General features: G+C 40.4%; 2 protein-coding genes across 2 annotated transcripts in view; one reads left to right on the top strand and one right to left on the bottom strand.

Annotated features, from left to right (window-relative positions):
* Positions 1 to 26638, top strand: part of LOC105078643 (brain-specific homeobox protein homolog) — a 136875-nt gene that overhangs the window by 71841 nt on the left and 38396 nt on the right. The gene's annotated exons all lie outside the window — the stretch shown is intronic.
* CRTAM (cytotoxic and regulatory T cell molecule) lies at positions 15 to 26638 on the bottom strand. The gene is made up of 10 exons (XM_010967229.3): positions 26320 to 26638; positions 19024 to 19170; positions 16670 to 16822; positions 14967 to 15110; positions 13660 to 13821; positions 9755 to 9835; positions 7633 to 7716; positions 5679 to 5825; positions 4010 to 4096; positions 15 to 2194 (listed from the first exon to the last, which is right to left on the bottom strand). The coding sequence occupies exons 1-10, from the start codon at positions 26363 to 26365 to the stop codon at positions 2064 to 2066; spliced, it is 1182 nt and encodes a 393-aa protein (XP_010965531.1). The 5' UTR covers positions 26366 to 26638; the 3' UTR covers positions 15 to 2063.

Raw genomic sequence — 26638 nt, 5'->3', positions numbered from 1 at the left:
AAACATTGATGCCCCCAAAAGCAATGGGTACACGTATTCCCTGGGTTTTGGCTTCTAAATACCATTTTCCATTAAAAGGGATCTTTGGAGAAATGGCTGATTACAGGGCTGGAGCAGGAAAAATTTTAGATGAGCCTTGAATATTTTGTACCAGAAAGCAAGAATATTCTCAAAAATTGAGGACAAGAAGGACACAAAAAAGCCTGTTTCCACAGTTTGATCATCAAATTAGCAGCTGGTTAATTTGACAGCAACAGATTATAACCCAGTGAATAACATAGGATAGCAACAGATAAACATTTTTAACAACAGAGGAAACCATGAGTCCATATAGATAACAATCGATAAAGGACTAACTTGAAAGTTTGATGAGGAACAGGGAAATCTACATAGTTTTAAAGCATCTCCCCACAAAATATTAACTTAGAAAGGAGAGAACAGTAACTTTCCAGTGGAGAAGTTTGATAGGCACCACCTTCATCGAGTGATCAAAGTGACCGTCAGCAGTAAAGGGGTCGATGAAATGCAGTGTGACAGACAAAACATCCCTTCTGCGACAGTCCTGTCCAAATTGCATAATCCGAATCCAACCATGAGGAAACATCAGACAAAGCCAAACTGAGGGACAGTCCGTGAGATAACCAGCCTGTAATCCTCAAAATTGTCCAGCTCCTGAAAGTGAAGGCAGGACTGAGGCACTGTGCCGAACTGAATGGGATGAAAATGAAATATGTCATTCTGAGCTAGATCCCCTGGGACAGTTGGGACAATCAGAGAAACTTGGATGGAGTCTGAGTTCTGCTAGTATCCCTATATGAATGCTAATTTCCTGATTTTGGTGGCTGCATTGTGGTTACAGAGGAGGGCGTCCTCGCTTGTGGAAGAAATCCACACTCAAGCATCTGGGAGGTGACGGGATATCATGCCAACTTACTCTCAAATGGTTTTGAGGGAAAAGTGCTTTGTTCTAGTCTCATGTCTCTCAGCAATTTTTTGATTGTTAAAAAAAAATTTATCACGAGAAAAAAATCAGCACGGCTGGATCTGTCCCCTGGAACCGACTACAAACTCGTAATTTTTGTGTGTGTGGTAAGGCAGTGACGGGGAGGGTATTCTTTCAGAATTAGTTTATTCAGATCCAAAGAATGGGAAATGTCATAAATAAATGTTAGAAAAAAAAAAAGACATGTCACTTTCACATTTGAAAGTGAAAGGAGGAAGTACAACTTGGAACAACCACTAGAAACACAAATATATATATATATATATATATTCTGCTCTTAATTAAATAATTTTTTTAAAGCATCCATTGTCAGTAATCAGTATATTCAACTATTATTTTCCTTTGTACATGTTTTTTTTTTATAATGAACTGTCCTGGTAAAAGCATTATCTATCAGGTCAACTCTTGTGATTTAGTAAGGAAATTCTAAGAAAATGGAATCTTTGGGCCTCCCTTGAACTGACACTTGGCTCCTGGGGCGTGAATCTTGGGGCATTCGTGCTCATCTGACTCATTCATTGTTCTGCAGCACTTTGCCCTGACAGTGAATGTGCCAGTTACATCTTAAAAGTCTATCTTGAAAGTAAGCTCCTAGGATTAGAGACCTTCTTTAGGTCCTTTTCACCCCTAAGTTCTTTATTTGGAGACCAAAAAGAAAGACTAAAACAAAATTTTTTTTTTTTTTTTTTTACAAAGTAGTTCCATTAGAGTCCAGCATGTAAAATCTCCTGTTTCCTTTACAGTAAGATGCTAGCTGGTCACACTGACCCTGATCCAAAAGCTTAGTAGAATCCTCCTGCTCTGAAGTACTGTCAGGCATAATAGATTCTTTCTTTCTTTTCTTTTTCTTTTTCTTTTTTATCTACAAAGCTTTATGTCCATGGTTGGTTCCTCATTTGTCACTCTGAGTCCGGGGCAGATGAGCATCGGAGGACACCATCTTGCATTGCACTCAAAAGTACGCTTTTCACTTTAAGGTAGTTATGCTCCTCCCCACAGGCTGCTCCACTCAGGTGATGATGAGACTGCCCTGAAATCGTATTTTCTGTTGCAGGGAGCACTACACGATGCTCTCTGGTATATGAGTGTGCTCTCCTTTTAATTTTGAAGGTCGTGTCTTTTCCTTCCTCTTTGTTTTTGCTTCTGAGTACAACTGTGTGATGTAGTTCATGCAGCTCTTGGAGTGAGAAGCTGGAAGAAAGACACATTGAAGGTGAACATTTAGTTTGAACAATGTTGCACCTACTTATTTGAAACACACTGATGCACATGCTATAGGTGAGTCCAAATGTTAATGTCTTAAAAAATTGAATCTGAAGTTCACTGATGCGTATACATGGTCTTGAATGCACTGTTATAGTCTACTTTTTAAAAAGTCTTCTTAGGTAAACAATATGCTCATAAACCTGAAATTATGTGTATATGTGTATGTGTGTGTGTGTGTGTGTATACACACACACACACACACACACATATACACATACATACATACATACACACACATCTCTGCTATAAAATAATGTATGTTTCTGGACAAAAAACCCCACATTGCCTTTAACATAATTTCATACCAGAAGTAACGGGGCTGATGGGAAAAAGTGTCAGGGTGGTCCGAAAGCCCACACAGCTCTGTACATGGAGTCTGGAGATGACTCCAGAAGATATCTTTCAAATGAGCAAAAACGAGTTGAAATGCTGGATTTGAGGATGCTGAGGGAAGGAAGATGGAAGTAGAGGTCAGAGCCCAGGAGAAAGTGCAGCCCCCGATGGCCACGACAAGCCCCCTTATGGGGCTGGGGTAGTGGGGGCTCTTTCTGGGGAGTGAGTCCTCTGCAGGTGCTCATTTTAAACTTTCTTAAAGGTGAATTGCACTGGCTTCTGCTTGTTCAGCAGTGGACCTGAGGGCTTTTTCTTTTCCTGCTAAGGTTATACGTCTACTCCCACTGTTCTGTTCCCCTCGCCTGGGAGAATAGGCACAGGAAACACCCTGACTTCCACATTATGCTGACGTCCTCCTCCTCCCTGCCAGTTGTAGGGGGAGGCTGATGCTATAGAGACGCACGGGAGGCAATACAACGGCCTGTGCGCAGCTGACACACATTTTCCCCTCCCACCCCCAGTTCTCGCACAGGCCGCTCACTCGTGTCCCTCTTCCTGCTACTACAGCTGTTCTTTCTTTCCACTTCACATCCTGCTAGGTCAAAACAAAAAAGGCAGAGGTGTTGTAAAGGACATGCTTCCTACAAAACCTCAGTCAAACCAATAGAAACTAGTGGCAAAGCTCCCTGCATTTTCTTGCAGCTTTTGGCGGATGGAGTAAGTTCATTTGCATGGAGGCAATGATGGTTGGAAGGTATAAGATTCTTGCTTTGCTATATACTCTTAGCTTCTGTCTACTGGATCCTTGTCAAGAATACACACACACACACACAGAGTCTCCTTTTAGACTCCTTTCATATTTTGCTTGAGGAGTTATGATGAAGTCATCCAGAAGACCTGAAACATTTCTGCTTTAACTAGCCTTCTATTCATTTATTTAATACAAATGTATCAAACACCCCATTTGTGCCAAGCCCTGTGTGAGGATCTAGGGGTTCACATAAAGTAGATCCAGTGACTCCCCACCTGGAGGTATATTGTGGGACCTAAATTAACACACCAAAAATGACAGTCTGGTGTGGGACAGGCTTCCCTGGTAAAGGTGTACATAGGACACTGTGGTGCAAAGAGAGAGGGATGGTATAGGGGTGTGCCTGTGTGACTGAGGACACAGGGATGGCTTCCCAAAGGGGCATACCTTCAATGATGGGAACTTAACTGCTATTTTTTGCTTTTTCAAGATGTATTTCCTTAAGTTCTGCAAGATGATTTAGGTGATTTGATTTTTTCAGTGCTAAAAATCAAGCTTTGATTTTTGACCCTCCCGATTCAAGGCAAATTAACAAAAAATAATTAACATATTAATGAACCTCATTTTTCCGATCTTGGGTCACGCAGTTGACTTACTTTGGCCATTTTTCTCTTGGGATGATGTTTCTTCATTATTTGACCTCGATCTGTAACTTTCTAGAGTATGTTCTGAAATTTCATTTTCTGCAAGAAGAGAAAATTGTTATTCAATTTCTGGTGCCACAGACATCTATTATTCAGAAAAGTATGTTTGAATGAGATCATACCTGTTTTTATACAACAGTAAGCTTATCATCACTCCCCACAAAACCTCATGTCCTCATTCGTTCAACAAATCGTTTTTTATTCTTTACTATGATTCCTGCAGGCATTGTGCCAGGCAGTATTAGAACTGCGGAAGTCAAATGACGGCAGGTTCGAATCAAGTATTGTCTTTTGGGAAGAAACCATTCCAGTACTGTGGGGGCAAATCATCAATGGGAGATTTTGAAACAGTACTGTGGCATTTGCCTTTTGTGCAGGGACAGCTGGAAAGCCAGACTCTGGATCTAGGTCTATTTATGATAAAAATGTTAGTCCATCTGAATATCTAGAGAGATGGATGTTAAACTAGGAGAAGTGGTACTTTGAAGAGGGTCAGATCCATTCAAAGATGTAGTATTTTGCCGTAGGATATAATGAGTTCTCTGTCATTGGAGGTGTTCGAGCCATATGCGGTCAAATCAGTGATGTCCCAGAGCACTATAATGCGAGTCACACGTCATTTAAAATTTTCTAGTTGCCTAGAATTTTCTAGTTTGCCTTTATGCTCAAAATGTAAAAAGAAGCAGGTAAAATTAATATGTTTTATTTAACTAGTTGATTCAATATATTACTATTAGACATATTCTTGTGTGTGTGTGTGTGTGTGTGTGTGTGTGTGTGCGCGCTGCATCTTCAAAATTGGGTGTATATTTTATTCTTACAGCACATCTCCAGAGTGACTAGCCAGAGTTCTTGTGCCAGCTAGCTGTATTGTGGCTAACGTATTGACGGCACAGGTCTAGATAACCACTCAGAATTAAAGAGGGTTTAATCCTGGCGCACATTTATGGAGTGAATAGAGCAGGTGGTTATTCTGGATAACTTCTAAGGTCCCTTCCAGGTCTGATATGTGTTGAGTTTGTGTATTTTAATAGGTCATCTTCCATGCTAGTTCAGTAATTTTGTTTTCATTTCTAATGATAACCTTTAAATCAGAATGCTTAGGAAAAATTACCAACATATTATGGTTGACGGAGGCTGGGTGCATTTCTTTCAGAGTAAAAATGAGCCTAAAACAGTCTATTATATTCAACCTGTGATTGACCATTCCGAGGACAGGAACTCCTTGAGGGGAAGGACTTGCTCTGACTTGTTGACAGATGTGTCCCCAGAACCTGGAAGAGCTCCTGCTACACAGTAGGTGCTCAATGAATGCTTAATGAATGAATGAATGAATGGGTTCTCTAGCATCCTTTTATAAACAGAAGCTTCTACAATTGAATGCCCATTCCTGGAGCTGCTCTAGTGTCTCTTGGTCATGTACACTGGACAATGCAGTCCGTGGAGATTCACATCCTGTGTTTACTGCAAAACAAACAGTTGCTTATTTGAATGACAACAGTTACCACGTGGATGGCACAGCATCGAACGGAACAAAAAGCTTTAACTGACAGAATTTCCCTTTTTGCTGGCCAGTGGTTTCCGCATCTTACAGCCTCCGTCAGGCTCTCTGCCCACTCACCTTTTTTCCATACCACGTGTGCTTTCCGAAGCTTCATGATGAAGAGCTGGACGATGATGAAGAGGATGAAGATGAGGAAGGACACAAGGGTCAGGAGCAGGACGCCGCTCTTCTTCCTGGTCAGTCCCGCATACTGAAGGTTCGCTTCTATAAGGACAATGAAAGGACGTTAGACAGTTTGAGGGTGTTTTTTTTTTGTTTTTTTTTTTTTGTGGTCACTGAGGAATAGATACAATATTTCCAAAATAGAGTGGAGCTAAGATGAAGAGATGAAGGAGAGCTTTACCCTGAAGGCAAAGAGATTCGCATTATTTGTTCTCTGAAAACAAGCAAACGGGGATACAAACAAGCAAAGCAATTTTGTGGGATGACTCGGAAAAGGTTTTTAAGTTACATAGGAATCGAACTAGTTATTTTTCATTTTTAGAGAAAACATGTGGGAATGTTGACTTAAATTATAGCCAGGGGATTCAAATAAGCTGTAAGGAATGAGGTTTTGTTTGTTTGTTTGTTGCTGTTGTTTTTAGCAAAATGTAGTTAAGTAGCAAGACCGGTTGTTAAGGAGCTTGGAAAACTAGTCAAATAAAATGAAATTTCACTAATCTTGGCTCAGTTAAATGAGGTCCTACATGAAGGCATTGGGAGATAAACCAGATGAGCTCTTAAAGATCTTTCTCTGATTCTGTGGTCTCTAGTTTTGCTAAATGTCTCTTGTGGCCCCCTCATCTCAACCAGCAAGCAATTAAGAGTGTCAGCTACATGTAGAGCATCAGCTTGGAGTTGCATAAGACACAGACCCTATGATTTAGGGAGTAGTTCTCTCTATATGTAAATAAACAAACAAACAAAAAACCCAGAAGAACAGAAGTGAGTTATCTATGCTGAATTCTGGACCCACCTGTGTTAGTGTAATGTGTTCAGGGATTCAGAGGCAGGAGTGGTCCCTGAGTTGGTCAGGAAAGTTTTCGGTGAGGATGCTGGCCTTGAAGGAGGATAAGGAGAGGGGTGATGAGGATTGCCTTTCATCAGGGGCAGTTCGGGTCAACACGGCCATGGCAATCAGAATGGGGATGATGTTTTCAGAGAAGGGTGTGTATTCTGATCAGGACTTTACAGAGATAGGACTGTAGAGGTAGGCAGTAGAGGGCACCTTACAAAGGGCTTAAGGCTCGTGCTGTGTTGTAGACTGTCAGAAGTCATAGAGGTTTTCTGAATGTAGGGGTGAAGAGTACAAAGGGCTGTTTTGATAGTAGGGTGCTAAAAATGGACAAGAGGAGAAATGAAAGTTACAGTACTTCACGCAGGAGATGATGAGGGTCTGGATCAGGGAGGTACCAGTGATAGTGGACAAAATACCTAAAAGAGAAGATTCAGAACTCCTTGGAAACCTACTGATTTTATATATATGTGTGTGTCCACACACACACACACACGAGGAAGTATAATGCTGAGGTTTTGGGCCTGGGCGATGCTTTGGACAAGCTGATTTTGTGGGAAAAGGTGCTATTCAGTTTTTAGCCATATTGGGTTTGAGATGGCCGAAAATTCAGCCAGAGGTATGTGGGAAATGGAATAAAACAGGAACTAATGCTCAGGAGAATGTTCTGGAAATACAGATATGGAAGCCTGCCTGGTGGCAACAGAAGCAATCATGGGAATGAGGAAACTCTTTACGAATTAAGGAAATAACCAAGGATGACAAGTAAAATCAAATCTACACAGAAGTAGTCCGAGGAGGAAGGGAAGTTAGCTGGTGGTTAGCAAAAAGCAACAGGACCAGGCAGAGTCTGTCAAGGAAGCGAGGGAGACAGCTAAGTCAAAGAACAAGGCCATGATTAACCAATAGAAAGGTCAAGAAAAAAAAAAAAATGAAGATGGAAAAGAGCTATTGGACGCATTGATTAAGAGGTTAAAATGTCAAGTGTTTATTCTAAATAAATAAGTGGAAACTCACCAGTGGCCAAGTGAGAGACTTGAGTGATTTGTTCTTCCTCCTCCTTGTCAATCTCTGACGTACTAGAAATTTCCATTACTGCAGCTAGGGTGAAAAGAGGACATATTCAAATGACAATGTATGTGTTGTGTAGTGTGTCTATGTCACAGAGTCATCCCAACATGGCAAGGCAGCTTTGGAAACCAAATTAAGTGATCATTATTAAAAAAACTACTGACTTCCTCCAAAAATAGTTGCCAATGATCAGGGTCACTTTGCTTTATTTTTTTTTTTTTTTGTTTAAGGTGAATGTTTATTGAAGATTTACTCTGTGCGAGGCCTTAAACCGACCATTTGGTATATATTATTTCTCACCACAGCTCTGAGCAAACAGAGGTTTGGAGAAGTTAAGTAAATTGTCTATAAAGTCTTAGAGCAAGTAAGTGGCAGAGCCAGTATGGAAACTCAAAACCCAGAATTTAAACCAGTATTTTATACTTCCTTCCTGGATCAGGCCTACCTATTCATTGAGGCAGTTTTAGGTTGCTTCAGGATAGCAACCGAATGCTGATGAGTGGCATCCCAAGCCTGCTGGACTAGAAAACCTATAGCCTGAAATGAACAAAACGAGGATTTTCTATGTTGAAAACAGGCTCAGTTGTCATTCAAACCTATGCTTTCTTCCCCCTTAGAAGTGGGATGCACTCTGAGATGTTGCTAGGTAAGGGAAATTATAAAAGTAAGAGATCTCTTTTCCTGATTTTGTCTTCCCTATTTGACTGATTTTATCTTCCCTATTTTCTGGGTGTTTTTTTGGTAGGTTTTTTTTTTTTTTTCCTTCTCTGCAGTCTCTTGGTTTTTAGCCCATTGCACAGCGCCACCATGTGGACCCCGAGGGGAATGAAACCATTCTTCCATTGAAAATGGGTATTACTAACAGTAAGAAAATCATAGGAATTGAAAGCTGAAAAGAATTTTAGAAACCATATTTCTTAACTTTTATGTCATATATGAAAAAGCAGAGCAGAAAATTGAGTTTTTCGGTAGTGGTGTAAGCCAATTTAAGGACAACTAGATTCTAAACACGTTTAAAAATATTGGATTTTTAAAGCAAGTGATGTGGCTGTTCCACTTCATATTTTCAATTTCCATTGCCCTTCAGAAATAGTATGTCTGTATGGTACATGTGTGTTTACCAGGGTTTAAAAAACCTAAACATTTACTTTTACATATTATTCAAGTTATTTTGAAAATGTGATCTGATTCTCAGCACCAGGAACATGATAATGATATGAAAGCACTTATCCCATCATCTGACATCTTTATAGAGACACTATTTGAAATAGGAAGAGGACACGTTGGAATTTATGCCTTTCTAAATGAGGCTGTCTTGCTCAAAAGCACTGTAACAACTGCATTCATTCATTCATTCATTCATACTGCATTTTGTGAGTACCTGCTATTGTCAGATACTATGCTAGGTAAAAATACAAAGGTAAGTTAAATATATAATCATTGCCCACAAGTAACCATCTAGTGATTCACTATCTAAAAAACCCTGGAATTATAATCCACGTTTTCTAAATTCTTCTGCATTTATAGCTCAATCCTGTCATCAAATCTATCTGAGTTCTTGACAACTAGGTAACTGGTGAGCCTTCAAGGGTGATTTTGTTATTCGGTGTCAACTCCAAATCTCCAGATCCTGCTTTTTCGTTCTTTGTTGTTACCAAGTTTGTGTGTGTGAGTGTGTGGGGTGTGTGTGTGTGTGTGTGTGTGTGTGTGGGGGTGGGTGGGTTTGGTCTATTCTAGATGGGAACAACAAAGAAATAAGTTTCCCATAAATGAATTTAACCTTGCCTTTTACCAGAGAGGAAGTCAAATGTCACCATCATGTGTGTGTGCGTGTGAGTGGGTGGGGGGAGCTTCCAAGGCATTAGTTGCCCTGAAGCCCAGCCCACTAAGTGAATTCTGATATGGTGCTTCTCAGGCCACCATAAAGCTGAAGCCAATCAGAGAGCGTCCTATATCGTCTTATTATAAGTTAAAAGAAAGCATAGTCTTAAACCTTAGAATTTGAAAATTAACCTTCCCAAAGAGGCATGATTTTTTTTCCTCCACTTTTATTGCTGCTGACACTTACCGGTACTAGCAGACTGCTGAGGGTCTGGAGAGGACAGAGAGCTCATCTCCGGGGCATCTGAAGCCGTCTCTTGATCAGTAACTAGAAAAGGGGAAAAACAAAAGTCTGCAACTACAGAGAGCAGTCTTACCCACATTGTGCTCAGTAAAGTAGGATGCAGTAGGTGTTTGGCTGCTACCTGCTTGTGGAGGTTTTGCAGAAAGCTCAGAACCGTGTGTTCCGCAGCTCTGGCTCTGGTTTTCGAATCTGTGTCCCGCTGACTGCCCGTCTGCTGAGCTGCCTGGCTTAGAAGCGCAGCATGCGGGACCTCCGGGGAGGGGCGCGCGGCAGGAGTGGCCAGAGACTAGTGCCTGTCTCTGTCTGTATCCATCTACCTGCCAGTCCCTCTGTCTGTCTGCCCATTCACATATCTACCTGCCTACTTACTAGGTGACTTTGGAGTCAGTCTCATACTGGATTGAATCCCAGTGTTGCTACTTGCTTATGGCTGAGTGAGTTTGGACAGGGTGCTAATCTCTCATATGCTTGGGTTTTTTTTCTTACCTGTAACATTTACCTCTTGGAAGTTTTCTTTTTCTTTCCTTTCTTTTTTGGGGGGGGTGGGGGGGAACGAATGATTTCATTCATATAACTTGTTTTGCACGACACCTGGCTATTTATTAAGCACAATGCTTACTAAATGTTACTGTATGATATAAAGCAGTGTTTAGGAATGTTTCCAGAGGTTCAGCTTAGCATCGATTTGACAAGTCAATGAACAGGCCTGCAACCAGGGAGCTTATAAAAAAAGGTACCTGTTAATTTACAAATATTGTTTCTGATATTTCTTTATCAGGAACAATATTTGTAATACTGACTGGTGGGTAATGTCTTTGTGAAATATGTGAGTGCTTTTTAGCCTTTTATTTAATTAAAGAATTTTCTGTGGTTTATTTTCTTAACCAAACATGAAAACTTGAAAACTATAAAAAGGCCTGACTCACGTGCCAGGAGCTCTGAGGAAAGGAAGAACCACTAAGGAAACATTAGAGAAATAGTAACATAGACAGCAGAGCTAAAGTAAGCTCTGTGGCCACAAAGATGCCAGAGAAAATTAAAGAAAGAGGAGAGCTGCTGGGAAGTAAAATACGGAAAAGCTTGAAGAAATGCCCAATAGAAATGCTAGAAGCAAATTACAAGAAGAGCTAATATAGGAAATATTGGGGACCCATAGAATAAAATTTATCCATAATGATTAAGATCTTCTAGATCTTAGAATAATGTATACTATTTGAATTCAGATAATTATATATTTATGTATAAAATACGTTATATTATATATACTATATATGTGCACAATATATACAGTGTATATATAATATATATACCATAGTGTATATATACAACTGTGTGTGTGTGTGTATATATGTGTGTGTATATATATATGCAATAGTCTGTAGCTGTGTGTGTATATATAAAGAATCTGCATTTACTTTGCTTTATCCTCTATTTAGCAAACTTACTAAATAGACTCATTTAGACTGAACGTTGTTCTGATTAAATGGGCACTGGTACATTATGGTTTCTCTCTCGTTGTTTAGAATGTTATAGACCTGTGCTATCCACTATGGTATCCATCAGCCACATTGGCTATTTAAATTTAAAATTAAGAACCGTTAAATAATATTTAAAATCTAGTCCCTCAGTTGCACTAGCTACGTTTCAAGTTAGAATTTTGGAAAACCTGTATCCACCACTGTGATCTTGACAGCTTCCAAATCCTTAGACCTCTGATGAGATTCGTGATGAACTTAGTGAATGTGATTTTGATTTTTGAAACACGCCCACATTTGAAAGATTTGTATAAATTGATGAATCAATATTTTCCAAATCACCAAGGCGTGATGTTACAAAATTGTGCCTAGAAGAAAGATCCATTCAAAGTGCAAGTTTGTTGAGTGGATTTTAATGTAACAAGAGTATGGAAAGTTCATAGCGGGTTCTAGAGTCCACAGAGCAACTAACTTTTAAGAAGCCACCTCTTGTCAAGTTTTAGTGTAGCATCCAAGAAGCCTACCCACAGTTATCCGAAAGGCTATTAAGATACTCTGCCCTTTTCCAACTTGTCTTTGTGTGAGGCTGGATATGTTTTGTACATAGTTCAAGCAAAACAACATATCACAAGAGATTGAATGCACAAAGTATGAGAACCGAATTGTTTTCTATTAAACTAGATATTAAAGAGATTTTATAAAATGAAAATAGTAAAACAGTGCCATTTTTCTCACCATTTTTTGGCATTGCAAAATACAGTTATTTTTCCATGAAATAAATATGCCATTTCACTTCATCTGTAGTAGATAGATTATTTTAAAAATAAATATTTAAATCTTTTTTTTTTTACAGTTGTACTTTCTAACAGGTAAATATTAACAGGTGTAATCCACATAAATAAAAATTCTTTGGGGTCCTCGCTTACTGGGGATCTGTGACTGGTGCTAAGGAATCTACAATTAGACCACAAATAAAACTCAAGTCTTTGACAATTATTATTAATAGAAGCATTTTATGGTTATGATTTCGAGTCCTGTAGAACTCTGGCTTTTAAGGAGGAGAAACTGATTTCCCCTTTAGCAGTAATTTTTGTAGATGGCTTGAACAATTGCTGAAAAGTAAAACTTTTTTTTTTTATTGTTGGCTCTTAAAATCTGAGTGTCTTTCAGAAGCATCTCGATAAATAGTCTCATTTTCTCTTTGGGGATCCTCCACACTCCTCACGTGCCCTGTGCTCCCATTCCTCTGATGGGGTGGAGGCTGGGGAGGGGAGTGAATCATATAGAGGAAGGAAGATTTGTGCCAGCTTACAGGAAAGCCCAGTCTGTGGGTCCTTGAGTCTTCTAAATGCAGCTTCCTCAAGCACTGCTTTTGGTTTGATGACAAAGTGACCGGAGGAGAGCACGTGGCAGTGAGAGGGGAGCTGTTAACCGCAGCGACAGCCCCCACCGGGCAGCATGACAGCTTTCCCACAGTGAGGTTCTCCTTAACAAGCGCCTTTCAGCCTCAGTTATTTCATTTGATAAAGAGCTTTTTCAGCAAATGCACTGTCATCCAACACCCTCCACCTCCACTAGTCTTAGTGAATTCTTACACTTAAGGAATCTTTTTTTATACTGAGAAGTACCTTACAAGATAATGAATGTCAGAGTCTCGTTAATGATAGACATGTGACTCAGGCCACTTCTTAGAGGACACTTCTTGGCTCAAAAAGTTTTATATATTTTAAAATTATTTCCTTAACTTTTGGTGAAGGAATCAGAGAACAGATTCTGAAAATGGAGGCAATGCCTGTTCACATTTAATGTTTGATGTTTTATTCATTTTACTTTATTATTACTATTTTTTTGGTGTTCTTAGAATATTAACAGGATTAAACTAAAATGTCCAAAATGGTTATAACAAAATAAATCTAAAGCATAATCATGATTTAATGTGACTACGTGGGTATTTATAACAACATAAAATGATATTGACAAGTTTATATATACTTTAGTTAGTATCATCTTTTGGGTTCAATACAGAGATGTAGTATGCTTCACATGATCTCTCCAAAAACATGACTGCAATTAAACTATTTAAGGTCAAGTTGTGCCAGCTGTCATGATCAAAATGCAAGCAGGACCCCGTTTGCATATGGCGCTCTGCTACGCTTTCTGCACAACTGGGCTCTGCTGAATGTTGGAAGAGTTGCCGCCCTGTTGCCCAGCTGGAGGAATTTCAGTCATTAAAGGAATTTGCTATTAAGGAAAGCTTTGCTGACAGTGATCTCACCCTGAGGGGCTTTTCCTACTCCACTTAATTTTGTTTGGAAGTGTAATATTAAGGTAAATTGAAAATGATAAAGACAGTCAGTCACTGGAGGTTCTTACCCAAATCTTCAAACCGGAAAGGTGCTGCCAGTTTTGTTCCTTGCAGGCCTTTGTGTCGGATAATGCAGTCCGCTGTTGAGTTTCTGCCGTATGCGCGGACTCTGAGTGTGCTGGTGCTGTTACACTTCTTCCCATCAGTTTCAAATTCATGGTGGGTTTCACCTAGGGAGCAAATTAAAGAGGTATGTGAGGTCACAGCTGTTTAATGCTACTGCATGGCTTTGGTTCTCTGAAAGGCCAATGGCCTTGACATCTTGGCCAACCTGTTAGACTTCTAACCTCATTCTAACTTTCGCCAGCCTCCTGGGACGTGATTCGCCATAGTTACAAAGAGAAGCAGGTGAACAAGAGTGGATCAGTTTCTATCAACCCTGCCATTAAAACTACTGAAAAAAACCAAAATCCAAAGCTTATGGTTACACAAGGACAGCCTGATGTCGTGAAACACAGAGACTCAAGACTTTACTCAGATTGATTGAATAAGACAAATTAAAGGAGAGGTCTTATAATGAAGTAGAGTTTGCACTGGACTGAGTCTGTGATTACATAAAATTGGATGGAATGTCTGTTGAAATGTAAACAAACTAGAAATAGTTCCTAAGCTTTAATGTTGGAGCAGTTAGTTTATCCTGCTTTAGTTAAAAGGCTAAACGTTTAGATTCTTTGTTACCAAAATAGTTTTATCTGTCATGGTGGGTATGACATGGTACTACACTGTTTAAGCAAGATCATTCATAACTGTTCCAATTACAGGTATTGCAATAAACATATTTTCAATTTTATTTATTTATTTATTTTTTAATATATATATTTTGAAGTACAGTCAGTTTACAATGTTATGTCAATTTCTGGTGTACAGCACAGTGCTTCAGTCATACATGAACATACATATATTCATTTTCATATTCTCTTTTCACTGTAAGCTTCTACAAGATATTGAATATATTTCCCTGTGCTATACATATTTTAATTTTATACCTGCTAAAAAGTTTATGCTCAAGGGTAATTGTTATGTTGCACCTTTTATTTTATGAAATTTTATGAAGCCATAATGAGCATTCCATTTTAGGTTTCTACCTTGTTTTAAACAAAAACATGTAACCATGTTAGCTGTGTTGAGGCTTTCTAGAGTAAGGCATAATATCTAATGGTTATAAGGATAATTTGTCTGGAAAAGAACTGATGAATTATTGAATGGTGTTTTCTGGCACCTGCTGCCACCAGAGGGTGCCAGAACACTTAAAAATCCCTTGGAAATATAAGAAGGAGGAAAACAAAGGAGGAAAGAGAGCCGAATCACCACTTACCATAGAGCTCCACGTTGGTCCCTAAACGCCAAGTTATCTGTGGAGGGGGCTTACTTCTCACGGTGGAGCATTTCAGTACAACGTGTTCTTCTCCATTTTGCGTTCTGATGACTGAAGCTTCCAGGGTTGGCATGGTGGGAGTTGCTGGAAGAAAATAGATTTTTCTCTGCTTAATTAGCAGGTCTATGTATCTTAGGAGAGCACAGAGCCTAATAATCTGCAGGGATTTGGTCTAAATAATGGATTTTTTTTAACTTGACCTTTCTCAGAATATAGTTAAAGGGTTTTATGTACTTGTAAAGCCGCTCTGGCTGTAATCAGAATATTTGTTACCCAGTATTGCGATTAGTCTCTGGAAATTCCCAAGCAGACTATGTTACAATAGCAATTCTTAAAGTTTACATATGACTCTATTTGACTGGCAGAATGCTAGGTGTGGAACAGAAGCTTGAATTCTAGTCCCATCTCTGTGACTAACTATTGTTAGAACCTGGGTAAGTCCTGCAGCTTCTTGGTCTGTCAGTTTCCTGGCTGTTCCAGCTCTAAACTTTCATGAGTCTGGACTCACCTCAAGGAGAGTTACTTCTGTCCTTCCCTCACATCAAACATGCGATTCTCTTTTGAAAGGCCCATTGGTCCTTTTTCTTCCTACTCCTGTCCTGGAAATACTCTGTGCACTAGATGTGTTAGATGCTGGTAATAGAAATATGGAACAGATAAGGCCCTTCAAGGAGTGTAGTTTGGTGATAGACTCAGCCCCTAAGCTGTTAATGAAAAGATCACGTGTTAAGTGTGATGACAGAGGTAGGCATGGGGTGCTGTGAGAGCCCAGTAGGGCACACAGTCAGCCTGAGCCAGAGTGGTGTCGGGGTGGCCAGTAACCTGGGGAGAATATGACCCTCAAGCTGTGTCACATTGGTTTTCAAAACCCCTAGGGAGCCACTCCTGCCTAGAGACTTGGTCCTCATGTCTTTATGGCAGGCACCACACTCTACTAATTCAACAAGAGAGTTCTAAGAAATTCACTTATGTGATATGTGAGATTATTTAGAGATCAATAAAAGGCAATGTTTTTAATTGATCTACCACAAAAAAGCAAAAAAAGTAAAGACAGTAAGACTCACACTGAACTCAACTGACCATCTGCAGAACCAAGCATGTCCCAGACGATCAGGAGCTGTCACTTCCTATCCACACCCGTCACCTCCCACCACCCACAACAGAAGAGAGGAGCTTGTTTTACAGAAGATGTGAGCTGACTGTCCAGTGCAGTTACGTCCGAATTCGTTCCATCTTAAGATGTGCTGTCATATGGTTTGACCTGATGGATGCACATGTTTTGCCTCCTAAGTTAATGTGCAAACTCCTTGTGGGCAGAGATTGTGCCTAATTCATCCTTGATTCCCTGCAGCCTGGCACAGTGCCTGGCACATAGTCACAGCTCATCCATTATGAATTCTCTTTTCTTTTAGGTCCCTAGAGAGAAAATTGAGTTGATGCCAAAGATGAATTTCACAAATCCGGTTTGGTCTAAGGCATGTCACTCAAAATGCTCCTTTGTGTTTCCTTCCAACAAAAGATGACAGGGGTGCCCAGGAAACACCTTGCTGCAGGCAACCTTTTTTAACTAAAATGTTAAGTTGAAACATGAGCCTAAGTATATATTGCTCCCATACTGGGTTTACTGGCTTTCGGTCACCTACCTAACACAATGACTTTCACTTCCTTTGTTCTCACGGAGTTGCTGTAATGCAAACACTTGTACACGCCTTCGTCTTGCAGTGTTACATTAGGGACGCTGATGGAGAGCTGATTGGCGGAGTGGTGAAGGAGCTGGTATTTGGAATTTTTTAAAGCTGTACAAGAGGGAAAAAGAGCTGTTACGAGGCGAGCTATCAGATGAATACAGACTCTCGGTGGATTGATTATTCACAAGAATAGCTTTTGATTTTCACACTTTAAAGGAACAAATGTCACATCTTTGACTGAGCTGCCTTCCAAATTCTAGTGTCTCCAGCTGGATGCCTCTCAAGAGCTGGAAGTTAGTCTTGGAAATGCAATATTTTGATGCTGGGATCTGTGAAATAAGCAGTTTGCTTTCTTTATGCTTGTAGGAAACATATTTATGCTATGCCTGTGCTGGTGAAGGGTTCAGGTTGCAGGAGGATTTTAAATGTATGTATTTTTGCATTATGAAAAATGCCCCACTGTGACTTACCTCTTTGAATCCAATTCATTGCCTTGTTACAATGAACATGAAGAGGGGAAGATAATTGCACTGATATTCATTACTCTAGCTGGGTGGGTGCTTTTTAAGTTTTAAAAGTTCATTATTGTTTGAACTTCCCTAAAGATTATGACTGAGTCCTTCCAGGTTTAGGGAATGCCCCCCCCCCAAAGCTCTAGAAAGTTCTAGGCAATAGCAAGTGTTCTTTTTGGTTCTCTACTGACCTGAGATTTTCAGATCAGGTCAAAGGTCCTTTAGCAAATAAGAAGCTCCTGATATGAGTGGTTTTGTTTGTTTCTTCCTTTTTTTTTTTTAGTGTAAGATTTATAATGTGAACAAGCTTAAAATAGTTAAACCTTCAATGGCTGACCAGGGAAGGTTGTTTCTCACCTGGAATAATGGCTGTGTGTCCTGGGACACTGATGTTACATGAGCTAGAATTCAGGAGTTCTCAACCTCAGCACGACTGACGTTTGAATCCATAATTATTTGTTGGGGCGGTGGTGGGGGGGGCACTACACTGTGCATTATACGATGTTTAGCAGTATCCCTGGCCTCTCTACTCTCTAGATGCCAGATTCCCTTGCCTTTACCCACTTAAAAAAACAAAAACTATCTCTAGACATTGCCAGCTGTCCCCTGGAGGAGAAAAATTACCCTTGGTTGAGAACCATCAAGCTAGATCAAGGCATTCTGTCTTTGAGAATGCCTGTCTTCTCCCAGTTTACCAAAAACAAAAACAAACAACAGAAAGCATTGTTTAACAGAATTCTCTCTAAAGGTTTTCTCTCAGAACTTTTAGCAATTAATAATTACTTATTCTATTGAAATCTAGTATTCATAGCTGATTTAGCTTGAAGTCATATATTTAGTTATTTAACATTGAACCTATCAATTTTTAGCGATGTTTCAAAGCACATCAAAAATTTTTAGAGGCTTTGCTTTGTAAAAGCAGAATGAAATTTGCTGTTGGAGACTTTTCCAAGCATTGGCAGTTAGGAGTGTGAAGTGGAGATACAAAATGATCTCAGGATGAAGGGGAGGATTTTGTAAAATCCTGCCCGAAGACATGAAGTAAATAGACTTTTAAAAATCCCTTTCCACAGAAAAAAATTTTTTTTTTTTGCATGAAATGACAGATATTAACTAAACTTATTGTGGTGTCATTTTGTAACATACACACATATCAAACCGTGTTGGGCACATTACACTAATACAATGTTATATGTCACTTATATTTTAATAAAACTGAAAAAAAGGAGTCCCTTTCCATCTCGGGCGTCTAGGACTCACTGTGTGTCTGTGAAGACAGGAAGGACTGCCCTCCTTTCCAAAGTACTATGTCCTGTCAATTCCTAATGCTTGAGCTGATGTTGAGACCAGTGGGAGAAGAGGAGGCGTCTGTGATGTGACTTGGGGCTGCTCAGATGGAGAACGAAGCAGCTGGCTCCAGATGTGGGGTGAGGGGTTGGCTGCTTGAGGACAAAGGGACCCCCGTCAGGCAGTCCACCACAGTCATTGCGCTGTTGGTGGTTTCATGGTCACTGAGAGTCAAAAAGTGACATGGGGGTGAGGTGGGTGATGGAAACCTGCTTTCTCATTTGAGCCCCCTTTACCCACCATTCTGGTGGGGTTTCCATTTCAGACTTCCTGTCAGAAAAAAAGCAGCCGTGTGTGAGATCGCAGGCTTCTGAGTGTGATTGACGTGTCACAGTAGGTGGGGCCAAGCCCACCATAGGGGGTGACTCATGTCGCCTTTCTGTCCCAACCTGTCTGACTGGAAAATCCTCAGGTTGAGGTCTGGCGGTGATTGATTTTTCCTTGACTTACCAGGATGCTCATTGAAAAAAATGGTGAACCCGGACGGGGCCAGCCACTGCAGGGAGGTGGTCCCCGCGTGAGCAGCGACACACTTCAGAGTGAGGGTCTGGCCTTCCTCCACGGTGATGGTTTCCGTGCGGTTGGTCCGAAAGGCTTCTGCAGAGAAAGAGAACTGGGGACAGTCAGGCTGGCGTGGGCCACACCACCCCTGAGCTGAGGCAGGGAATTAGACTATACACAACCTCGTCCATCATTCGGTCATTTAATGCACATTTATTTTCAAATTTTTTTAATTAAAAAAATTTTAATTGAAGCATAGTTGATTTCCAATGTTAATTTCAGGTGTACAGCAAAGTGATTCAGCTCTCTCTCTCTATATATATACACACACACACACACATACATATGTATATTTTTCCTTTTCAGATTCTTTTCCATTATAAGTTATTGCAAGAAATTGAATATAGCTCCCTGTGCTCTACAGCAGGTCCTAGCTGCTTATCTATTTTATATATAGTAGTGTTTTAATCCTTTTAATCCTCAACCCCTAATTTATCCCTCCCTGACCTTTCCCCTTTGGTAACCACAGTTTGTTTTCTCTGTCCATGAGTCTGTTTTTGGTTTGTCAGTAGAACTTGTAGCACACATTTCTTGTAGAAACAAAACATACACTGACACCAAAAAACACGAGGAAAGGGGGGAGCGCCACGTGCAGGAGCAGTGAAGACGTCTTGGGAGGAGGTCTGATTGAAGGTGTGGGGATTTGATAGGAAGAAAGGAAGAGAAGTTGAACAATGTCTATTAGGCACTTGCCCTGCTGGGAACTGCGTCAGGCAGTGTGACTAACATTTAACTTAACTTTCCAACTAACTCTCTAAAGGAAGGATTATTTTGCTCACTCTACAGATGAGGGGATAGAGGCTCAAGGTCACAGAGGTCCTGGAGCTGGGACCTGTACCCAGGTCTGCGGGCTTTGAAGTCCATGCTCATGGAACTAGGTCAGACTGTGTAAGTGATGAGACCCCAGAAAAGTCAGCCTTTCTGGCCTCGGTTTATAAAACAGGCGACGTGTGCCTTCAGGTACAAGTTGTGCGTCTACGATTCTAAGCACGGAATTATAACCTGTGGGAGGGGGGCTCTTGTGAATCATGGAGCTGCCTTCATGGAGAGCAGTTAAGCCCCATCCGCAGAAGAGCCTCCCCACAAGAGGGAGGATGTTCTAAGATCTCTTCCAATTTAATATTCCACAGCAGTGCTTTCTCCAGGCAAACATGAGTCTTATTTCCCCAAATCACAACCCCTAGAGAATGATAAACAATTGATTCGAAGCAGCTGCAAAGTTATCCGCCCCAAAAAGAAATTAATAGAAAAATAAATTGGCTTTATTGACGATTTGGCACATTTATTGCTATGTGTTGTTTCTTTATGTTCTAAATTAAAAAAAATTTTTTTTCTGAGGACCAGACAATTCTTATCAATGAGAGTACAAAACATTTTCATAAACAGAAGAATACCGTGGGGTTATAAATAATGAATAGCAAATGCAATGAGTTTTACTGCATCATCTTAAACCTTAAAAAAAAAAAGAGAGAAACAAGAAGGGAGTTTATTTCCCTGTGATAAATTTCTGTATTAGGAAAAGTGCTTTGGAGAGCCCTGGAAATTAACTGGTGCAGACTTTTTAGTTTGTTCCATTCCTAGGTCATTAATTTCAATCTAGCCTCCGGCAATAATAACCCAGATTATTGTATTGTATTCATAGTGACTTTCAAGGGAAAAGAGTTTGCTTGGGTCCTAGTGGAAAAATACTGATATCACCAGCCAATACTGTAATGAACAATGAGGAGTCAATAAACAGAGATTGTTTTCAGGAAAGCATTGAGGCATAGGCCAGAATTCTGCTTAGGCAGGTCATTTGGAAATATTCTCATCTATAAAATCAACCCATAATTGAGTAATAAGGATAATATTCGTAGAGATGCTTTGAAATGGCAATGGAATTTCTTCTAAGGTTAAGGGACTTTTGAGCCAGGAATCTGATGAGTCTAGAACTGTCTAACTTGCATCGCATCGTTCCATTATGCTTCTGGCTTCACTCTCTAGTTCTTGTGCGTTATCTTGCTTCTTGCAAATGGTTCTCTAAAATTCATTCCTTATAGAAACTATCATAGTGTGAGCTTAGAAAGTCACAGTTTGATGTCAGCTTTCATGATGACATTATAATGCAGGCAATGGATAGGTATCTTTGCTCTCCTGTTGTTAATAAGAATACTGAGAGACAGGAAGGAAGTTACTACACAAATCAATGGTAGAAAAAAAACTGGTGTTGAGCAATGTGCCCTGATTTCATCCTTTGGGTCAGAAACTGACACAAGTTTGAGAAATGTTCTACCTTGGTAAAATGATCGTCTAGATGGAAAGCCTGCATTCAGGGAGAAGGGAATGGTGAAATTTATCTGTAGCCTGTTTGTGAATAAATATCTCCCATTTTAAAGATGTATATATCATTGTCTTTTTCCTGGGATGCTTGCTTATGAATTAAATGATGTCATTTAATTTTTACGGTGTCTTAAAAATGGTAATAAAATGTAGTATGGCTCTTTAGCATATGCTAAAGAATTTTATCTGCCAAGATTAGGGTTTGCCCTTGCTGCTGAGAATTCAGTTATCAGGCTGCTGAGCACAAGGTATAGGTGCCTGGGTTTCAGACAGAAAGGGCTGTGTCTGAAGCATGGAATGTGACTTCTTTCCTCTCCTCTTAGCTCAGAGTTCTGCTTTCGGCTTTATAAGACTATTTATCTTGCAGCACCATCATGTAGACCCCACGTTTGATTCAGAGACGGGAAATCATTGTAGAAAGGAAGAAAAACCCAGTGAGAAGCCACTGACCCACATTGCTTAGCTGTCGTGCTTGCAAATATCGTCTAGTGTCTAAGTCATGTTAAAAGGTAGAAGAGGAGGACAGTGGTACTTAAGTTTTGATGGTACATCTTCAAAAAAAAGTTTCCCATGATCCTGTCATTGCCATTGAAAACTAAAGTGGAACTCATCTTTAAAATCTTTTTCCACCTTAGTTTAGAGTCAGACTTTCACCTTCTTTGTCAGAGGGATGGGGTGTGGGGTATCTGCTTTGCTTACCACTTCCTCCCCTGCAGGCTGTAAAGACATATACATTTTTATTCAGCCTTAGCCTTGTCTAGTGTAGACACCGAGTGCCCTGTGCTTGCTTGCCAGTTCTACCTGTCTGGGCTTCAGAGTTCCTGTGCACAGATGATCCCTATGGTGACTCCCAAATGCTGAGCGTACAGAGCTTGACAACGCATGACTGGCGTCTCTTCTGGGAGGTTACTACTTGCTTCTGGTAGGTCGTGTTTACTGAGTGGATTATTGACTTCTGAGCTCGGTCGTTATCTCCATGACTGGGTTCATCCATCCATGCATAGCCATGTGTTATGAGGTCGCCAGTTATGACTGGATTACATGCGGAAATGGAACCTGTGACCTTCACCATCATCTCCACCCCCAACCCCTGAGCCAGTCGTTCTATGAGTGGAATGGCTTCACGCCAAAGCACACATGACTGACCCTCAAGCAAAAGGGCACGCAGCCACCCCCTAAAGCACCCGTTGATGAAACCTGTGCAGTTTGTAAGAGTCCTGGCTTCTTCCCAAGGTTTGGGAGTTGCAGTGTGTGATCTCCACCTTACTTACTGTAGGTCATCATGGCAGACTGAAGAAAGAATAAAATATTCTTTCTTTTTCTTACCTTAGTAGCCCAGTTATCACATGCAAAACATTTTAAAACTCCAGAACAGAGCAAGTCTGTCCTGCAGGGACCCTGAATTCACCGTGTCCAGCTGGAACTCATCTCTGCAGCTCCCCATGCTCCGCACTCACCCAACACACACGCTACCTGCTCTGTCCCGGCGTTTCCTTTGTAGTCATCAGTGCCATCACTAGCCACTGCATGCCGGGTGTCTGAGAGGCATCCTAACCTCTTCTCTCTCCAGAACATCTCTTTAATCAACTTTTTTTTTTTTTTCTCTACTAACACCATCTCAGTTGAGGCTGCCACTGTTTCCTTCTTGGCTGATTATAGTAACCTCCTTCTAGACTCTGCCCCCTCTGATTTATCATCCTCATCTGCTTCAGAACTATATTTAAAAAATACAAATTTGATCATTTGATTCCTTCATTAGGATTTTTTTGCTATGGCTCCCTTTGCCTATAAGAATCCGGCCAAAATTCCAGGTAACTCCTATCTTCTCCAGGGTCCTTTGCTGATACCACCCTCCAGACACTCTGTGCAAATGGCCACTTGCTGTTTCCAAAGGTCCGGTCTCAAGAAAACACTTGGCCTTTGTCCACACCGTTCTTAGCCTGGAACACCTTTCTTACCTCCTTCAAGACTCAACTCAAATTACACCCTTTATGTCAAACCTGCCCAGCTGGCCTTCGGCCTTCCTCCTCCCCTCAGTGACCTCCTCACTCCTCTAGATCCCCAAAGGCTTCGAATAGATTTCTACTGTGGCGCTTAGCACATTACTGTTTTGGTTAAGAGTGTGTCTCTGTGGGTAGATCACAAACTCCTCATAAAAAAGCTGTTTGCTAGTCATTCCCAGGGCCTAGCCCAAAGTCAGATTTTTAGGTATTAGTTGAATTAATGGCTAATGAGTGATGTATATATTCGTAATGAATACTGTAATAGGTGCTAACTCTGTTATGCTGTGTGATAAGTTAAAACCAGAGGCACTCAAGGAGTTAATTCTCCAACCAGAGCCTTATTTGCATCATGATTATAAGGTAGCGGGCCAAGTGCGCGTCAATTCAGATCACTACGAAAAGGCGTTATTACTATTCTTTAGACAGAATCAATAGAGAAAGTTACAAGTGTGAAAATGAATCAGACGTTGTCAAAATCGAGTGATTTCCAGCTTTAAAGAACCTGTCTCAGCGACATTGGAACAGATGGATGGATGACTCTTTCCTGGTCAAAAGAGGTATCGAGAAGCCCCTACTCAGTCTGTAACTGTTCTTTGCATTCCCCGGACCCTTCTCTCCACTAAACAACCAGAACAGACGGTGCAAACTGGTGGATTTTCATCATCCATAATATAAAGCGGGATAAATTTTGAAAAAGTCTTCATTCTTATGGTGTTTTACCCACCCTAGGAGCTGTCATTGGGAGCCTTGAAGAGAGCGCAGTCTCCAAGATTATGGGACTTAAAAAATTTTTTTTGATAAGATTTTGGTACTCTTTCAAGTTGTGCAGTCAGAGAAAGTGCAGTGATCCTCCCATAATTCAGTTAGCTAAAAATAGCTGGCAATTTATAGCATTGCCCAAACTGATGATTTGCTGCCTTTTTGCTGATAAGAAAGCAACAAGGTCAGCTCCTTTCCTGTTGGGGACTCTGATGTGTGTGAGTAAGGTTAGGTGAGAGTGAGCAGTTGGTACTCAAATACCCTTGAGCTCTCTGGGTGGCCCTCTGCATGAGTTTTCTTTCTTTCTTTCTTTCTTTCTTTCTTTCTTTCTTTCTTTCTTTTTTCTTTTCTTTCTTTTTTTGGTGAGGGGGAGGTAATTAGATTTATTCATTTTATTTTATTTTTTTTAGTGGAGGTACCGGGGATTGAACCCAGGACCTCGTGCATGCTAGGCATGCACACTACCACTGAGCTATACCCTCCCCCCTGCATGAGTTTTCAATTTGGGATTTTTCCATAATAAATCTTCCAGATTGTGTCAACCAATGGCTTTCAAACTTTTGATCCACATTTAGAAACACATTTTCTATTACAACCCAATACTCACACACGGTCTCAGTGGAACATTTCATGAGATAATACTTTTACTATGTGCTCTGCAGGCGCATGCTTCTGTTGTCACTTAGTAGCCATGAAAACTTGAGCAATTTATCTAACTTCCTGTGACCTCAATTTTCTCATGTAAATTAGGGCTATGAGTACCTCCCTCAGTTTCTTTGCCAGGATAAGTGAAATTAACATAAGGTACCCAGCACTGTGCATGACGCAATAAGTATATTTCTCTCCTTTAGAAATAGTATTTGACTAATTTATATCCTAAAAGATTTATCTTGGATTTACCTTAAGGCAGGATTATTGCAAACTTATATAAAATGTTATTTTTTGTGAGATATTTTTATGAGGGAATAACTCGAATCCTGAAAAAGTGAAGGTTTAAACCTTGGAATAATTGAAAGCCAATTCTAATTTTAGCCATCTACATGTACTTTTTTGGAATGTAGTAGCTATTCTTCAAGTCACTTAATAAAGAAACTATTAGTTATTACCAAAATTGAATCTTTATTGAGTACCTCAGTGTACAGAGACCAAAAAAAGAAGGAACTAGTTGAAGTATATAAAATAGGAAATTGAAGTACTATGTAAAATAGGAAATCTGGTTTTTAAAAGTCCTATTCTTCAGATGTAGTTCTATGGTGAATGAAGATTTAGAAGGACAGGTGTTTCACCTGGAACATTACTATAGATTCAATATTTAGAAACAAACATCTGACAGGTAAGCAACACAGTACATGTGCAATTTCCTTTGTAAGAGTATGATACAGGTTGCAATCAGAGTCAGAGACAACACATCCTGCCCCCACTTTTGAGCAGGAATAGTTTGACCTGCTCTAAAAAGATAACTGTGTCTTTCTCTAATGATCATAATGCTAAAATAGAATTAAGCATCAAAAATCAAATTTGAAAATTATAATGAAGTGGAAAGTAAAACTGACTCAAAAAATAAGCGCAAAGTTCTCGCTGGGATTGTTATTATCTCTGAACTGATTAAAGCTTTGTAACACTTCGCCATTTTCGAAGTCCTTTCACATTTGACATTTGATCCTTATAACAATCCAGAGAGTTTGGCAGATCAAACATTGTTATCTTCATTTCAAGACGTGGAAACTATTTCAGAGAAATTAAATTATTTGGCTAAGGCTTATACAGCAAGGACGCTTTTAAAATTCCAAACTGACACTGTTTCAACTGGTATCCCCTTAAAAGACAGAGCCAATAAGCTTGTTGCATTTTGCCATAACACAGATCCCACAGAGACACACACTACACCGGTCCTTTCTATACTCTTTAGCAACTGAACAAGTGATTAAATAAATCCAGTTGCATCCCTCAGACGTGTGATTTCAGCGTGGCGGGGAAAGTGACAGAGTTACCCGAGTTGCTCCCGCAGTCAGTCCTCCGGGGGAGCAGTTGACTGACTGATGGGCAGATGTGCCATACTATTAGGTCAACTGAACATCAAAAAACATTAGCTCTAAGTCCTTACCTTGTAAGGGGAACCAAGCCAGCAGGCTGCAGACTCGCCACCACATGTTGTGCTGCGCTGCTATCACCCTTCGTCAACTTCCTCTGGATTCTGAAATAAATAGAGCAGAGTGGTTTCTTTTGAAAGGGGGAGGCAGTGGCTCTGTGACCTCATGTGTCTCACCTCCTGCATCGGCTCTGAAAGCCCCCTCTTAGTTAGCTGCCCCCAGAACACCTCCCGGTGGAACATTTAGGGGGCCTCATGTGTCACCTCGATTGTGGAGAGGGGTGAGTGATGTGTTGGTGGCACAGATCTTTCTACCACGCGTGGGTAGAGCTGG

Source organism: Camelus bactrianus, chromosome 33, assembly GCF_048773025.1.
Source record: "Camelus bactrianus isolate YW-2024 breed Bactrian camel chromosome 33, ASM4877302v1, whole genome shotgun sequence".
NCBI classification, from domain to species: domain Eukaryota; kingdom Metazoa; phylum Chordata; class Mammalia; order Artiodactyla; family Camelidae; genus Camelus; species Camelus bactrianus.
The sequence above is the reverse complement of the archived record's forward strand: the minus strand, read 5'-3'. Positions and strand labels throughout refer to the sequence as shown.

What these genes read in the sequence shown, in the direction of transcription:
- CRTAM (XM_010967229.3), bottom strand. Translation starts at nt 26,365, where the DNA reads ATGTGGTGGCGAGTCTGCAGCCTGCTGGCTTGGTTCCCCTTACAAG. An exon ending in TTTTTTCAATGAGCATCCTG is followed by an intron (nt 16,823 to 19,023) that starts GTAAGTCAAGGA and finishes CCTCTTGTACAG; the next exon opens with CTTTAAAAAATTCCAAATAC. An exon ending in AGTCTCTCACTTGGCCACTG is followed by an intron (nt 5,826 to 7,632) that starts GTGAGTTTCCAC and finishes TTGTCCTTATAG; the next exon opens with AAGCGAACCTTCAGTATGCG.